This window comes from Sinocyclocheilus rhinocerous, unplaced genomic scaffold (assembly GCF_001515625.1).
Source record: "Sinocyclocheilus rhinocerous isolate Xijiao unplaced genomic scaffold, SAMN03320098_v1.1 scaffold395, whole genome shotgun sequence".
NCBI lineage: Eukaryota > Metazoa > Chordata > Actinopteri > Cypriniformes > Cyprinidae > Sinocyclocheilus > Sinocyclocheilus rhinocerous.
Genome location: NW_015660890.1, coordinates 822,419 through 840,667, shown reverse-complemented (window position 1 = coordinate 840,667; position 18,249 = coordinate 822,419). Strand labels below are relative to the sequence as shown.

General features: G+C 38.4%; 2 protein-coding genes across 4 annotated transcripts in view; one reads left to right on the top strand and one right to left on the bottom strand.

Moving 5' to 3' along the window:
- LOC107726030 (protein Wnt-5b) overlaps positions 1-18,249 on the top strand; it is an 83,580-nt gene that overhangs the window by 51,437 nt on the left and 13,894 nt on the right. Inside the window, exon 1 of one of the 3 annotated variants that reach the window (XM_016535496.1) lies at positions 5,657-5,678. The exons of the other annotated variants lie outside the window; for them this stretch is intronic. The gene's annotated coding sequence lies outside the window, so the exon portion shown is untranslated. Of the gene's footprint in view, positions 1-5,656; positions 5,679-18,249 lie in introns of those variants that run through there. 3 annotated transcript variants of the gene reach the window in all.
- On the bottom strand, positions 591-3,605 carry LOC107726031 (F-box/LRR-repeat protein 14). The gene has a single exon (XM_016535498.1). The coding sequence runs from the start codon at positions 3,375-3,377 to the stop codon at positions 2,175-2,177; it is 1,203 nt and encodes a 400-aa protein (XP_016390984.1). The 5' UTR covers positions 3,378-3,605; the 3' UTR covers positions 591-2,174.

Below are 18,249 nucleotides of genomic sequence, written 5' to 3'. Positions count from 1 at the left end.
TGTGATTTTTATAGCTTTAAAGAAGATCTATGTGAGCAACATATCCGAACGTTTGACAAACATCTCCAGTTGTAAAAATGCAACAAAAACTGTAGCTCCAGGGAAAGAAAAAAAAATCTATGAACTCAGCAAAGTTAGTAAAAAGAGATGGCGGTAACCTTCAGAAGGGCTTAAATTCTCTCTCGCTCTCTCATCAAGCGCTCAGAGCCCCCGTTTAAATCCTCCACCCCTCTGGACGGTGGAGGGGAGCAAAGACTAACGCTTAAATGCTTTGAATGATGGTGAGGAATGTTTAAAAGTGTCTGTTTGAGGAAAGGGGGACTCCCTTGGGACAAACCCCGTCTCTCAGATCTGGTATGCGTGACTGAGCAAGGAGAAGAAAAAAATCCTAAACCTGGCTTCTTAACTTGGGGAAACAATGGCAACTGTTGAGAACAGGATTTATAATATTTCGCTGGGTGAAATATATCCACTATTATAGTCACTAACTTGATATCAGATGATTTAACAGTATATATATATATATATATATTAGGATTGGATGACTTAAATTGTAAAAAAAAAAAAAAAGCAGCATTACAGTTTTAACACCCTAACTAGCACAATTAAAGGAAGCATCCATTTTGTTGCAGTTCATGAATAATGTAACAAACATGCATGCTCTTAACACACAAATATCACTTCCATCGTCCTCTAAAACGCTCATTTCTCAAATCCACTACATTGGCAATCGACCAAATAAACCCCTAAACCTATTATAGCAACATTATCTGTGATACTGCCTAAACATTATGACGTTTAGCATCAAAAGGGCACAAAACCAAACTGAATGCATGAATTATAGCAAAAATCACAACCAGCAAAAACCTTTCCCCACAACGAAATTCAGAGTGGCTCTTTTATTTATATAAATATCAACTTTAATGTTTTTACTGTAAGAATATAAAACATTTTAATTTGGGATTCTTTTTACAAATACATTTACAGTACATTAGAACACAGTAGCTTCTCAGCAGGACTCAATACATGTTGCAGGTCGATACATCATGGTACATATATAGGCCTGACATGCATTTTGCGTGTTACCCTCGTTTCGACCATGTCTTTTATATGTAAAGTTGAATATTATTGTATTTAAAACAGACCGATTGTTTTATAACACGATGTGCCCTGTTTCAGCCCTGTGAAGAGGCAAACAAGGTGTCAAGTGAATTGCTAACAGGTTTTTTGTTTTTTTTTAGGGACAAAATTCACTTCAATTTGAAGTACAACGCTCTGAATAACAGCCATTAATTAATATCTGCTTACATAAGCATAAATACATCAGCAGAGGGAACCTCTTATTCAAAGCAGGAATTAAAGGCTTTCAGGCCTGTAAAATGGAGCAAACTAAAAGAGATTGGAAATATAAAAGTGTACAAACCCAGTATTTTTGCATAAGGGTAGTTGACATATAGCATGTCCTTTTGAGGATTTTAGTCTTGTCATTTATACAATGTATAAGGGAAAATGTTGTTTTTAAATTCTGTGACTGGTCACTATTTTTTTTTCTTTCTCATTTTTAATCACTACTTAATTTTAAATGGTCCTATGGTGTGATAACTTATTTGTTTAAAGCACAAATATTGCATGTAGTCTCTCAATTAATTTAAGATCACAAAACGGTATTGTTTAATAATTACAGAAGATCTAAAACATTTTAAGGTGAACTGTCACATCACGGGACGCTTGCGAAACGGCTTGAAATTTGATGTCAACTACCCATAGACTTGTTTTGAAAGATATTTTGTTGGCTATCTGAAGGAAGGGAAATAAAAAGGTAGTCTGAATCCATCCTTTCTTTCAGTCTTTTTGCTGTCCTTAAGCCAAAGACGAGATAAAGGGGGAGGGGATTGTTTTTCTAGGCACACATTCTCATTCTTCTTAAGAATAACAATATAATACATCTAACGAGGTAGCCAAAATATCGCGACACTCGGGGAGGAGGTGGTTTAATATTGCGATTTGTTAAGAAAAAACAAAACGTTTTGTGTGTGTTAATAGCAATAACTGACACATGTATCACATTCAGCATTTAAGCCTCTTTTTATGTACTTTGCTCTATTGAAATTCACCCATCCCCCTCCCACCCTCCTTCTCTCCCTCCCTCCCTCCTTCCAGAAACCCCCCAAGTTTCACCTCACTTTCTCACTTTCAGTCATCTGCCAAAGGCCCAGGTTCAAAACTTTAAGGCAGGGGAGCTGCGTGATCCTCTCCAGTCCCCTCTTAGTGATTTTCGTACATCCATACAGATCGATGCCGGTCAGTTGCGTCAAGTGGTCTGCGATCAGCTCCAGTCCTTTGTCTGTAATCCTCACGCACTGGCCGATGTTCAGCGTCCTCAGCTCGTGCATTTGGCGCACCATCCTGTTGATGCCATCGTCACTGATGTGGCACGAGCACAGCGACAGCGACTTGAGCTGGTACAGGCCCTGCGCGATATAAGCCAGGCTCTGGTCGCCTATCTTGTCGCAAAACGACACGTCGAGTCCAGAAAGTCTCAACGTGCCCATGGCGAGGTGCATGATGCCCGTGTCGCTGATGTTGTCGCACGAACGCAGATTAAGGCTCCACAGGCTCGTCATGTGAGAGAGGTGGATCATGCCAGCATCCGAGATGCCCCCACAGAAACTCAGGTTGAGCACTTTGAGCTTGGTCAGGCCTTTCGAAATGTGCTTGAGGGACAAGTCCGTCAACTTCTGGCAATCCTGCAAGGTCAGGTATTCCAGACTGAGGCAGCCCTCCGCCGCGCTCCGGGTCATGCCAGCCAAGTGCCCTATGCCCACATCCGACACATGCCGGCAGCTCCTCAGATTAAGACTTTTGAGTCTGTGCAAACCCCACGCAATGAGCAACAAGCCCGTGTTCGTGATGTTGCTGCAGCCGCCCAGTTCCAGCACCTCCAAGTTTTTCAGATACTGCGCTATTCTGCCCAAACTGGAGTCCGTGATCTGCTTGCAAAGGCTCAGATTGAGCACCCTCAGGGAAGGGATCTCCTGCACGAACGCGTGCCCCAGGCCGTTATCCGTTAAGTTATAGCAGCCGCTCAGATTCAAGCTCTCGATGTTGGGCATCCCCTGGATCACGTAGCTGAGGCTGCGGCGCAGGCTGAGGATCTGAACGCGCCGGATGCCCCGCGCCTGGAGGCTGGGGAACAGGGACGGATTCGCTCGCCTCAGATGCAGCTTGGCTTCCACCCCCCTCCACACGGACTTGTGGTAGGATGCGTCCCTCCACGCCGTGCACACTTGGGCCACTCTGCCTTTGTCCCTCACGTCCAAGTAGCTGAAAATCATGGCTAAAATCTCTGGGAAGAGACACGAGATGTGCGTCTCCATCTTCCAAACGCGCTCAAGAAAACAAACGGCGGTAAACCCCCACCAACGGTCACCGTCGCGGCTCGTAGTCCCCTCGGGAGGAAAAAAGGCTTTTATAAAGCTCCTCAAGCTTTTCCTTTTACATTTAACTGTGTAAATCGACAACTCTCCGTCCCGAGTGATCCTTTCAGCGGTGTAGGAAGGATTCAAATGCAAAAAAAAATGCCCCCAAAAGACGCTTGATCCGATTCAGATCGACAGCGAACGGCGGTCAGGCAGCGCTGCTGCCCGTTTGGCCCTTTGATAATAGTCTTCGCTCGACCCGGGGATCCAGACGGTCGTACATTTTCAAAAGATGTATAAAACTGCCACAAACCTCGTGAGAAAATAAATTCAGTCCGCTATCAGATAAAAGAGTGAGGTTTCGTTTCGCGTTTGTGCTGCGCTCGCACTCATTGCCAAGCCGAGGGGCTTCCTGCTGCCTTTGTCTGATCTTTTCAAACTGACTTGGCAGGGCCGCCAGCACGGAGCGGCTGCGGGGGAGACGCGCACATTTAAACCCGTCAAAACCGCGCAAATTATTTAAGTATAGACTGCAACTTATAAAACATGATCGCACACTTTGGTTTTTATCGTCCTAGTCCGTGTTCTGATTTCCTCTAAACTGTTATGAAAGAAATTCATGTTTGTGGGTGTTTGTCGCCCCCCTTTTCGAAAGCAAAGTGGTTTAGCCCAACTCAGCTGGAACAGTAAGAATAGTTCCCCTGGAAACCAACTTCTTACAATTCAGTTCACTTTACCCTTAACCCTTAAGCTTCCGTGTCAGATGCTGGTATTTTTTTCAGTTGTTATTTCAATTTTATTTATTATTAGAGTGACACACACACACACGTCTCTCTCTCTCTCTCTCTCTCTCTCTCTCTCTCTTCAATAAATGTCACTTTTTTTCCTTCCCCCTCCTTCCGCTCTCACTGGTTCAGGTTATAATTGTGTAAAGCACAAAACTCTCTATCCAACATTACTTCAGAAGTAGCTCACGGTCCTGAAAGTTCACTTGAAATCAAAAAGGATCTTATTCCATGTTCTTACTGTGTTAAATTTATAAATGCACTTTATTTTTGGCACCGAAAGCCTTGTGGGCAGCACACTGACATATAGTGCCTGTGCGCTATGGGCGCCCGTGTTCGAATCCCGACTTGAGGACCTTTCCCGATCCTGCCCCCATCTCTCTCCCATTTCGCTTCTTGTCAGTTCTGATCATAATAAAGGTGAAAATGCCACAAAAAAAACCCCATTATAAATGCACTTTATTAATACAAAAAATCCTGCAAAAAAAGCTTTTCTTAGTATTTTTTGTTTGTTTTAATCAAAATATCTAAAAATTCTTAATCAAGATGCATTTACTAGATAAGCAAAAAGACATAAGATATTTAGTCTTTGCATTGCATTTTGCTTAAAGGGGTCATATGATGCGATTTCAAGTTTTCCTTTCTCTTTGGAGTGTTACAAGCTCTTGGTGCATAGATAAGATCCCTGAAGTTGCAAAGACTAAAGTCGGGCTTTGTAGAAAACGAAGCGTTTGAGAGAGGCGGGGCATAGAGGACCTACAATAATGTACAGTATTTGAAAAATAATGTGTTTTTTGAACATTAAAGCATGTCAACATATTCTGTTACACCAAATACACAAAATAATGATCTTTAAAAAAGCATCATATGACACCTTTAAAACAAGTAAAATTATCTGCCAGTGGGGTAAGTAAAATGCTTTTAAAACAAGATTCTTTTTCTTACCCCACTGGCAGATAATTGTAATTATTTTAAGCAAAATGCAATTAATATGATTCCCCCTCCCCCCCCTCAGGATACAAGACTAAATATCTTAAGTCTTTTTGCTTGTTGAATAAATGCATCTTGATTTAATAAGTTTTTTTATATTTTGACTATAGAAACAAGACAAAAATACTAAGTAAGATAAGCCTTTTTTTGCAGTGAAGCCTTAAACTTTAATCAAACCTCGCTCATTGATCCCTCTTAATTTTATCGTCCACTTAACCAGATCATCTCTGAAATATGTCCGATTACTGGAATAAAACTGCGCTGCAGACTTCATCTCATGCTGACGTAGAGCTGAATTCATGCGCTCTCTCTGACAGACAGGTCCCGGGCTTGTATGGTGGACAGATGAAGGGCTCTGAATGCACGCTGAGCCCCGATGCCTAGCATGTAAGGGTGCGAGAGGTCTGTGACAGCGGCCCCTCTCCCTGGCTCCTCCAGCCAGCCTCACCGCCAGAGAGTAGGGCTGCTCCAGAACTGCACTGCTGTGAGTCAGAGACTCTCAAAGCAGGTCTGCAGAGCCAAAAGCAGGACTCAAGCTGCTCCTGGAAATAAGCAGAGAGAGAGAGAGAGAGAGAGAGAGGGAGGAGGGGACGAGCGAGAAAAGAAAGGGAGGGGTTTGATTTAGAAAGCAGGCGAAAGCTAACAATTAAAAAAGACGCAGAGCGACGTCGCTGTTAATTTAACAGTTTATAATCATTCAGGCTAAATTGCACCAAGTGGAAGCAAAATAGACGGCAAAACGGAAAGCATGATCTAAAGTGGAAGAGAAACAAAAGATTGCAGTGAAGGAAAGTGAAAATGAAGCTGGGAGGCAGTGAGAACTGGAAGGACAAGTGCTACACGCAAATGCGAAGGTGTTGTAGGGCCTTGCAAAAAAAAAAAAAGATCTGTCATGTGATTTGATGTGCTGATTCAGGGGAGGTAGATAATTGGATAATTGCATGCCACAGAACTGCGCTTGGGGCAAGCGTTTCCTAGGAGACGTAGGCATGTGTCAACATGCTGTTGAAAGCTGACACCTCATGAATAGATTTTAGGCTACTTTGTAGTTTCTCTCTCTCTCTCACTTGGCTCCTTCACGGAATCGTGTATGACTCCAATCTGCTTTTTTGTTTTGCAAGCCGTGGCAGTTTGAGGAGAGATTTTGGCGGATGTGACTCACACAAACGCTCGCATACATCAAGCTTGCTGAATGGGCTTTTCATGAAATCAGACAACAGTTTCTTCTACGGCAGGGGAAGCTACGTTACTCTATTCAAATCAGGTCGAATCTCCCTAGGAGCTGCAACCCCTTTGGGGTACTACAGGGGAAACACCAGGAAGCCGATGCTCTCGGTGTCTGTGTAAAGAACAGGCGATGATGTAATACTCTCCCTGCATATAATGCATTGTAATGGTAATACCGCTAGTGATACAAAATGAGCAAATCCCTTTATTTTCCCATAACATTTCAATTATTTGCTCTGTATGTGTCACATTCGTGCACTTTTCTCTTGTAGACAGCCTGACGGAGTGAGGTATTTGCTTTCTACTGCAAAGTTTGTCTTTCAGAGTGTGAATCTTTGGTGCTGCTGCTACAGAAATACAGCAATATGTAGTGTGATGTAGAAGGCAAGTGAAAGACGTTGTTTGCATTTTTCATAGATATAAAACTGTATTGGTATATATATATATATATATATACTGTATGTATATATATATATATATATATATATCTACTGTATATATATAGTCCAAAAGTCTGAGGCCGCTAGTGAAATACTTCAAAAAAAAAAATTCTAATTTTAAACTGCAGCTTTTTTTAATTACAAACATTTTTAATTACAGTTTATAACAATGCAACATTTTCAACTACAAATCATAACAATGACAAATCAAATAGTAAAATTAACGTTCATTTCAACCTAATAATAATCTAATCTAATCTAAATATATAATCTCAAATAATATAAAATCTAAAAAATACACACACACATAAAATATATGTATGATATTATTATAATATAAAACTGTATTGATATAATATATATTAATATAATTTAATAATTAATATAAAATTGTATTATTTTACTTTTTTTGTTCTTTATATAATTTTAATAATAATCTAAATATACAATCTAAATAGCTGAAAATTCAGTATTGCCATTGCAGGAATAAATTACATTTTAAAATGTATATAAAAAAATTCTAAAATAAATAACAGTTCTTTTAAATTGTAATAATGTTTTACAATGTTTTGCTGTATCTTTTATTAAATAAATGCAGCTTTAGTGAGCAAAAGAGACACACAAACACATATACAGAGACACATACATAATTTTTTTTTTTGATTGTCTCAGACTGTTGGCCCCACTGTATTTTTTTACTTTTGCCCTCTTACCCCACCTTTCCTTTCTCATCTTCTGTTCTTTCATAGCTCCACTTTCTTTCCTTTTATTTCTCTCTCTATCTTTCTCTCTGTATGCCTGGAGCCCACAGCCAGGTGAGGCCCCTCTAGAGAGTAATTACAACCTGAAACAGAGATCGGAGCCCTGCGGCGCTCACCATCAAAGCAGTCGTAGGGAACAGCCCGAGCTAATGTGCTGAAGAGGAGAGGCACTGACAGGGCAGAAAGCAGTGGGTTCATCAAAACACACGCACACATACAGAAAACACCAAACTCAACCTCTCTCTCATAGCATGACCGACAATAACAGGCCGTTTGGCTGCACAATGGTCACATTGCCCACCTGGGACCTTCAAGAGACAAAATAGAGAGCAAAACAGACAGAGAGATGACTGAATTAGTCTGCTGCATGTCCGATGTTCTTGTATAATTTTAAAATGCAAAAATTTTTATTTATAAATTATACCAATAGTCATGAAAAATGTAATTTTAAAATTAACACGGATTTCAGGGACTTAAAAATAGAGGAATATATTAATTACAGTTTAATAATAAGCTAATAGTAATTAATCTAAACAAATATTGAAAAGTGTTCTTCAAACAACTGTGTGACTCAAGGGCAGAATATACACACATCAGCCACCCAGATAGTAAAGCCCTCGGCATCAGGGCCTTTGAGACCCAGTGCTAGATGTCATAGGTCCCGCACCCACAAGGAGAGGTTACTGTTAATGCAAGTTTTAGCAGTGAGGTCATGAACTATGAGTGTTTAGAGGCCTGTTTTATCAACAAAGACGGTATCCAGCCTTTGGGAAGTCTGTGAAAATGTGCTTTGCGAAATTATTTAGGCCCATAAACCATCCAGGTTGTTTTACCGAACTGACCTAAGCCTGTTTATTTTCATTTTATGCTATTTATTTTACTTTAAATTCAATACATTATGTTTGGGTAACACTTGAAGCCTTTATATAGAATGCATTATATAAATATTTGTAATATTTTTATAATGCATTATTTAAGGCATTATTATGCACAATTTAATAATTGTAACCAAAATTATAATACATGATAAGATGTATCTATTCATATTTACACCTTTAGGTAAATTGCATTCAAACACATGACAAACAACTAATTTCAGATGAATCTACAAATATTATAATGCATTTTAACTTTGGTTACAATCATTTATGAAAGTATATAATGCAGTGCAGTGTACATTATGAACGCCTTTCATAACGTGAATATTATGAATTCATAATATTCATCAAATTATGAATATTATGAATTCATTATACATAAAAACTTCAAGCAAGTACAGTGTTATCTTTTTCATAAAAAAAGTTAAACGAGATTCAACTTGATTTTTTAAAATCAGTTTAATATAATTTAATATAATTTTTAAAATCATTTTAATATAATAATTAATATAATTAAGATGGAATTGCTTGTACAGCCAATTTGATAATACTTAAGAGTAACTGAAGTTAAAGTAGGTGGATTTTTTTTTTACTCTTGAGATATTATCACTGAAACTTTTATTGTAGCATTGTTTTATTATAATACTGTGAACAAAACATGAAATCTTTGCAAAAGTATTTGGTTCAGATACAGTTGAGAAACACTTCAGATACACTTTAATGATTCGGCCTTTACCTTTGAATCATTAAAGTAATTTTCATCTTTTCTAGAAAGATGCCATGAAAATCAAGACTAATAAGCATTCCAAAGAAGTTAAAGTAAAGCAAATGCATTTTAGAAAATGGCTACAAAGTAATGCCGCAGCCCCAGTGGCCTATTGTTGGTTTAATTATCGAGAAGTAATAATTTCTCAAAATATCTGCACAAACAAGGAAATCTGAGTCATTTAAATGATTGCTCAGAAAGAACCATGTGAAAGCAAGTCTGGGGTTTGCCAAAAACATAATTGTGACCCAGTTGCGATGAGGGAAAAGTTTGTTTTGTTAGATAAGGCCAAAATGAAACTTTTCAGCTAAAATCTGAACTAATATGGTGCAAATCTAACACTGCCCACACAGCAAAAAACATCACATTTACTGTGAAGTATGCTGGTGATAGCATCACACTGTACGGCTGTTTTTCATCAGCAGACACTGGGCATCTTGTTAAAAGAGAAGAATGGATAGTGGGGGAAAGAATACAGGGAAATATGGCAGGAGGGCCTGTTTCAAAAACAGCAAGCAGCAAGCCATATTAGTACTGGAACAGCTGAAGAACAAAAATATATATAGTCCAATCTGTTCTTAATCCAACTGAGAATCCCTGACATTATTTTTTAAATTACAGTGCTCATGTTAATAACTAACCTCAATACACCTAAAGGAAATCTGCCTAGAAAAATTACACCTCAACACAGGGCAAAGCTTTTTTATATATATATATATATATGTATATATATATATTTTTTTTAAATAAAATTTGTAATTATTTTAACAGAATTAATGTTTTTATTATTTATTTGGAATCTTTTGTTTCAAGCTTTGAAATAAGAATTGGTTTGTAATTTACTTCATTAATGAAGAATCTGAATACTTTTGCAAGACACTGAATATCTGTGTTATGTATTCTCGTTTATTTTTGGTTCATCTCGCCATAGCTGTCAGAGAGTATCTCTTTTAGAGAGTGTTGATTGTGGAGAAGAAAGCCGAGCTGTTTGTCTCAGTGCTGGGACTCAGAGACAGCCGTCTGCTGACAGCGCACCGAGCAGCTGTGCTGCCCTCATAATAACAATAATGAAAACCTAAATAATTGATACATTCTTGCAGAAATGCATTGTTTGCATTTGAATTAAACATTACAAGAAGGTGTATTGTGTTTGATAGAGGAAAGAGAAGTTTTAAGCATAAAGGGCCGGAAGCACAGAACTTGAAAGCAGGGCTTAGTATGCTGCTGATGTGCTGACCTGCAAGTCTGGTTTGGTTTGTTCTCCTCCTCTTCCTGCACGGTCCATTTTTGCCCATCTCCCGTTCTGTGTCTCTCTTTTCCGGCTCTCTTGCCCCCTCCCACCCCGTTGCTGTTCCTCTCATCCACTTCAGGAAAGTGGGCTGCGCTTGCGTCCCGAGGGGTTGATCCGATACAGGTCAGGTTAATCAATCCAGGGGGAGTGAGAGGCAGTGCTGGGAGTTTTAATCAGGCCGAGACTGTGGAGACTCCGACCTCTCCACCCTCCAGCTGCCTGCTTCAAGCCAGTGTGTTTGTGTGTGTGGTCACGTTTGAGGACTTGTCCTCTTTCCTCTCCCTCAGCATGTGTGCTCATGTATAAGTAGGGCTGCAGCAGAGCATTTCTGTACCTCCATCTGTCTAACCGAGTTTGATTAAATACATTGACCATACTTCCTCCTTTTTTTCCCCTGGATGTCCCGGCTAGGATTACTAAATTGGCTAAAATGTCTAAGTTTTGGCTGAAGGTAAAGACTGGACAGTTGTTCAGTCAATAGTGTGCAGGGATTGTACATAATCAACCAATTGTGATGTGCGAGAAGGAGGGATCAGCCACAGAGAGAGAACAGCCAAAGCAATTCATAAATATAAATACATATACTGGGACTGTCAAACAAAGCCAGAATACATGAGGACATTTTAGGCAATTTAGAAATCCCAGCCAGGGCATGTCTGGGAAAAGAGGACGTCATCCTAGATTTTTCTCTTTATTTATTTATTTACGGAGTAAGAATATAAATAAATAAAACCATACTAGACAATATTCGCCTACATTTTGCAACTACTGATTTTAGTTGCAAAATGTAGGTGAATATTGTCTAGTATGGTTTTATTTATTTATTTATAAATAAATAAATAAGAAAAAAGAGAAAATAGCTATTATATTAGTTATCTTTTTCAACAACATAGATGTCTGAACAATTTTACTATAGTACTTTATATTAATTAAAGAATCTTATAATTGAAATGCAAAGTAGCCTATCATTTGGAAAAGCTGACATATATTTTGATGGTCACACTTTATATTAAGGTCCAATTCTCGCTATTAAGAAACCATTAACTATGACTTTTGCCTCAATTAACTCCTAATTCGCTGCTTATTAATAGTTAGTAAGGTAGTTGTTAAGTTTAGGCATTGGGTAGGAGTAGGGATGTAGATTATGGCCATGCAGAACGTGCTTTATAAGTACTAATAAACCGCCAATATGTTAATAATAGACAAGCTAATAAGCAACTAGTTAATAGTGAAAATTGGTCCCTATACTAAAGTGTTACCATTTTGATTTATGTTTATGATATTTCCCAAATAGGACAAGAATTTTCATTGCATTGTCAATGTTCATTAAACCAGTATCACAATCCAAAAACAAAACCATTGTATGAGTTGAATAATCTTATAAAGGACATCAAAAATAATTAATGAATCTTGAGACCAAAATAAATTTGTATAACCACATTTGAAAAATACATGTAAAATTGTCTCTGACTCCTCGTCACGAAAAACAACATAATAGTGATTAACCCCTTCCTTGAACTTACTAATAAAATTACTGCAGGGATAATATTGATTGAGTAAGTCTCTTTAGGAATAACAAATTTATTAATATCTGACCACAATTTCAATAGTCATGTTTGCACTTCATAACACCATTAGGAAAACACTTGTTTTTTCTGTAGTTCTATAAATTAACCCTAGATTGTCTGCCATCTTTGATGTGAGATAAAACCTTTCCTGTGGTGAACAGGGGGCTGGGGAGAGGGAGGAGGGGAGAAGTGTGTAGGGGCAGCCAGCGGCCTGTCAGCGTGCCAGGACTGAAATGGGCACTGTGCCCAGGCTGGCGGCGGCCTTTGGGCTGCCTGGGGAGAGAAATTAACCCCCCCACCCCCCCATACTCTACTCCGATAACAGTGAGAGACATAGAGCGAACGAAAAGAGATGAAGAAAGCAGTATTATATACGAAACTGACCTGTATACTCAGACTCTAGACAGATTCATCCAGGGTCAGATGAGCAAAGTGCATCCATTGACTTGTTTGACCCCAAAAAACAGGACCAAGCCTTTCAGTTGGCGAGCTTTTACTGTTTAATCAATGCCTTTTCACCCAATGCATCTGACAATGCTCTAATTGTGACTGTTGGATCCTGGGGTTAAATGCATTGCTCAAAAGCACAGTCACTTGTAACCAAGTCATGGGTCATATATCTCTCACAAGCAATCTTATGATTAGATATGGGATGTAACATGGTTTTTAGTAATGCTTAATATTGTAAAACCTAGTGTAATCTTGCTGTTTTGATCAAAGACGGAAGTAGATACAGATCATCAGTGAGTATGTTCGCATGTACAATTTTAACGACTGTGCTTAATAAAACATGCTAAGTCATGCTAGTGTGAATTTATCAGGAAAAGGTCATAAACGGTTTACGCAAAACCAAATTGGACTTTTGCTTTGAATGCAAAGACTGCATTTGGTCACTGTATTCAATGTGCATCTAGTCTGACTGTAGCATTTTATATAATGGAAAGAAGAACCCAGTCATTACCAAATGTATCTAACGTAAACATGGTTTTCTTGAGATGTTGTTTTATTACTTTGCATACACAATTGCAAGATTATGTCTAGAATTTTGAAATATAAACTCAGAATTGCAAGAAAAAAGTCAGAATTGTGAAATAAAGTTGCAATTACCTTGCGGGCTTCCATACATTGTTGCTCTATAATACCTTTGATGCAAAAACTGAGAAAAATCTTGTTTTTTTTAGTTTATTGATTTGCATCTAAACCCTGATTTTTGATAGCAATTAAAAGACCATTTCAAAATGTTATTGTTCATGTAAATGCGTTTGATGCTTATTTCAGTTTGCGTTTGCTGAAAGAACAAGAATATGACCCAAACTCCTCCAGTGCAATCACACCATCACCCCTCAAATCTATAACATGTGCTGTGTCCCCCACTACCCTGGGGGGGACTGACCCCAGACTCGTCCTGTCCCGGTGAGGAGCGGCTGTCAGGGCACCCTTTCCCACCCCCACCATCACATCAGGAACCTGGCAGACACATGGTCTCTCTAGCAGCTACAGGCCCCTGACTGCTGCGTCCATCTATTTATTAGGGAATAAAGTAGCTCTAACAGCCCCTGCGCTTTTATAGCAGGATCCCCGCTGGTTCTCCACACTACACCAAGTCCTATCAGACTTCTTACTGGGAACAAATTGACGGAGAGGAAGGAGGAAGGAGAGAGTGAGAGGGGCCGCGTGCGTCATAGAAGAGAGAGAGTGACTGATGTGTGGCCAGTTTGGCCTGTGTCTGGTTTCCTGAGCAGTCAGTGCAGAAAGCCATATGGGCTCGGAGGAGAGAGAGAGACATTCGTTCACTTTCACAAGGAGATCAGCGTGCATGAGTCATCTTCTTCCAGCTTTAGAGAGGGAAATGAAATAGAGGGTACAATCCCAGCTTTACCCGGAAAAGGCGGCACAGAAGTTACATCTGAAGCAGCTTAACTGCCCCGAAAACATGCATTTACAGAGGCAGATCATATTTAGAAAAGATAATGTTATGAAGTTAATGTTTTTAATATAAAATTATGGATATAGAAACTTTAATAAACATATTATGAATAAAAATGAAAATAAAATATGAATAAAAATTAAATGAAATGTGGTTTTATCTAAAAAATATTTTAATAGTAGCCTATAAAAATGTATGTGAATTAAAAATATAATTTATCTAAAAAAAAAAACTTTAATTTTTTACTGTATAAAATATAAAAAATGAAATTAAAAAAATATATAAAATAGACATAAAAAATATATGTTCTGATAAAGTTCAGTGGTTCATCGCCAAGTTTAAGAGGGAACGACTGGAATAGAGTGAATGAATAACAGGAGAGGGAGCGCGACAGGAGGAGGAACAGGGGCATGAAACATCTGAGAAGCAGGTGTAGGATAAGGAAATAAATGCAAAATGGCAGAAGAGAAGCAAAACAAGCTGTGGGAGAGACTATACACTGAGTAAAGGAAGTGGAAGGCGAGAGGTGAAGGGCAGAAAGGAGACAGAAAGATTGTGGAACGGGCTAAAGGAGAAAGAAGAGGAAAAATGATGGAATTTCAATAGCGCACAGTGGGAATGCCAGGAAAATGTCTCAGAGTGAAAGCAAGCAACATGGGGTGGGAGTGACGGAGCTGACAGTAAAAGAGAGCATGAGTGGTGAGAGGCATTGTATGTATGTGTGTGTGTGTGTGTGTGTGTGTGTGCAGCCCACATGTCTTTGATTTGGGAGTCTGCCTGCTATCTGGGTTAGTCACAGACAGCGTTATGGAGAGACGCTGCAGTTTTAATGATATACAGCAGGCTGCTCGCTCAGACACCTCAGCACACAGATCTGTCAGGCTTGCCTCACCATTGATCTACCAGCGGCTGCCGCAAAGCACCCTGGGAAACACAGCTGGACCGGTTTACCCCACCCCCAGCACGTGTAGAGCCCCCTCCCCGTCATTTCCACTGTACCCCGAACCACATGGCATTGTGTGTGAGGAAAGAGGGGGTATTTACAGTACGTGAGACTCAACGGGGAAGCAGCGAGTTTTACAGACTTGTGAACACTTTGGTTATTATAAGTGCTGTGAATTCACAGCCAGAAAGCTGCTTTTGCTCTTTATCCTGTGCCTTCGTTTTTCTCTGTGTGCACTGAGACCGAGGCATTGGGCAGATTGTTTTGATTAGTGGCTGTTTTTATGCTAGTCGGGATCTTTGGTATGGGTGGCATCTTTTCTCTTTCAGTCTCTCTGTCTCTCTCTCTCGCTGTGAGGATCATCACAGAGTTCAAGAGCTCTCCTGAGCTTTAGCCAGGTTGTCTTCATCTTCGCTCGTTCGCACATTTGCACACACACCGTCTGCTTGGCTCCAGTGTTTTCCTTGTCTTCTCTCGCCTCTGTTTCTTTCCTGTTCTGTGTCAGACACTGAGCTGTTTACATAATCGCTCAAAATCAGAACCAAACCTTAAAGGGATGGTTCACCCAAAAATGAAAATTCTGTCAGCAGTTACTCAAGCTTGTGTCATTTTTTTCTTCTGTGGGACTCAATAGGAGATGTTAAGTGGAATGTTAACCCTGCTATTTCAATGAAAGTCAATGGTGACTAGGCTAGGGGGGGGGAATGACCCTCAAAGCTTATTTGGTCAATAATGCAGTCAATTTAATCAAAAATTTGGCCTTCTTAAAAGACCACTCTTAAAAATGAAGTTTTTTTATTGACATCAATGGTTCCATTTAGAACTTTTAACATCCATGAAAACAGAAGGTTTCCACGGAAGGTTCTTTATAGAGGAAAAAAGTTATTTACAATACAGACAATAGCAGACAAAGTCATACGATAGATTTGTCAGAGGAACAAAACCAAAATGAACGCTCAAAGCTTATTTGTGCAGTTTGAATATGCACAATAATGTGGTCAAATTTGGTCAAAAAATTCATCTTCTCATACACTCCTAAAAATAAATATTCTTTATTGGTGTCTGTGAGGAACAAAAAAAGGTTCTTTACAATACAGACAATAGCAGACAAAGTCATACGATAGCTTTGTGTGAGAAACAAAACCAGAATGAGCTCTCAATGCTTATTTGTGCTTTTTTTGGTCAATAATGTGGTCAAATTAGTTCAAAAATTTGGTCTTCTCCTCATACACCTCATAAACCTTTCTTTATTGGCATCTATGGTTCAAAGAAGAACTTTTAACATCCATGGAACCATTGCATTTTACAAAAGGTTCTTTAAAGTGGAAAATTGTCTTTAGATTATTAAAATGCACTTCACATTAAAAAAAAATTTCTTTTAAGAACTGGAAGGTTCTTTAGGATGGTTATTGTGTGGCACTGCTGCTGCTGCTGCTGCAAAAAAAAAAATTTTGCAACCTTTATTTTTAAGAATGCATAACATGACTTTCAAAAACTTTGAAAATAGCACGCAAATTATCTTTAATGATGTTTTATGATCATTTTGTCATCATTGGAGCTTGACGGTCCACTTTCATTATATTGAAAAGAGCAGCACTAACATTCTGTTAAACATCTTGTTTTGTGTTCCATGCAAGCAAGAAAATAATACAGGTTTGGATGACATGAGTGTGAGTAAATGATGACAGAATTTTCTTTCTGTAACCGATATGCCAGCATGGCAACCGCTCTGCTAATATAAGTCGGTACAAATCTGCAAAGCCTGTATGAAGACAGCATCCAGATTCTGAAACGCACTGGATGCTCGGATTCTATTCATGCGTGCCAGTGATGTCATCATTTACCAACCATAGCTGGCAGCGACACAGATGGCATAAAATAGAGCAACTGAGAGAGAACGTGTCCATTTAAGGTCACATTGAAATGTGTGTTATTAGCACCGATTTCAGGCAGATTGAGTAATGTATAAGCAATGCATGTGTGATATATGTAAGCACACTTATCTATAAGACTCAGCTGCTTTTACAGGTTTTATTGCTCACAGTTAGAGGTGACCTGCTAGAGAAGATCGAAGTGGCTCTTAATTCAAAAGGCCTGGACTCTTTAAAAATCAAATAAAATTACAGGCAGTGGTGTTTATACACGAGCTCTGGCAGCGCAAAAAAAAAAATCAATCTTTTTCTAGCATGCATATTTTTCTTAGCACCTACAAAGAGCTTAATGCATACTGATAATCATGAGGCATCAGTCGTGTATTACACTAGCATTGCGCTGGGTTGCGCTGCGATTGCATAGACCTCGTGAGAAAATGTTTTTGCTAGTTTTGCTGTCTATGTTCATTTCTTGCTAAAGTGCGCCACCATGTGATTAGATGCAGTACTAGAATCAGGACTTTGAATTGTGAATGGAAAGTGTGCAATAGATATGGACTCTTACAGAAACTTTATGCATTTAAAAATAGGTTAGAGAATTTAGAAAATTATTATATGATTTTAATATTTTTATTAAATAATAATAATAATAATAATAGTTGCTTTTGTTTTGTTATCATTATAGCTACATTTACACGTTAAGTAGATTATTTTATTCAAAATTACTTCTGTTTATTTTATTTTGTCAAATTTCTATTTAATTTTATTTTGTGTTTTCTGATTAACAATTAACGTGATAGCTTACATAATGCATACATTCAACACAGTTTTCACTAGTTAAATATATTATTTCTGGCCTTTGGTTTCATAGACTGTTAAAATGAAAGGTTTTTATTGGCATCTATGGTTCCATGAAGAACGTTTAACATCAATGGAATCTTTTCATTTCACAAAAGGTTCTTTACGAATGAAAAGTTTTCGTTTAATAACTGTTCACAAAAAAAGGTTCTTTGGGGAACCAAAAAATGGCTTTTCTATGGCATTGCTGTGAAAACCCCCTTTGGGAACCTTTATTTTTATTTTATTTTTTTTAAGTGTAGGAAATTATTTTTAAACAGTACAATTGTACATTTTGGTCTATGTTATAAAGATAGTTTTATTTTATTTTATTTTATTTATTTTAAAGTGTATTGTAATTACTTAATCAGTGCAACAGGGGGAGCAAACACCATTTACTACTAATACATGTGAACTCAAATGAACCACTAACCACGTCGTGCTTAAAAATAAGAAATTCATGAATTTATGTGCATTATCTGATTACCCTGAAGCCAATCTGTTAGACATTCTTTGATTTTTTTTATACAATTTTCCTCTAATCAT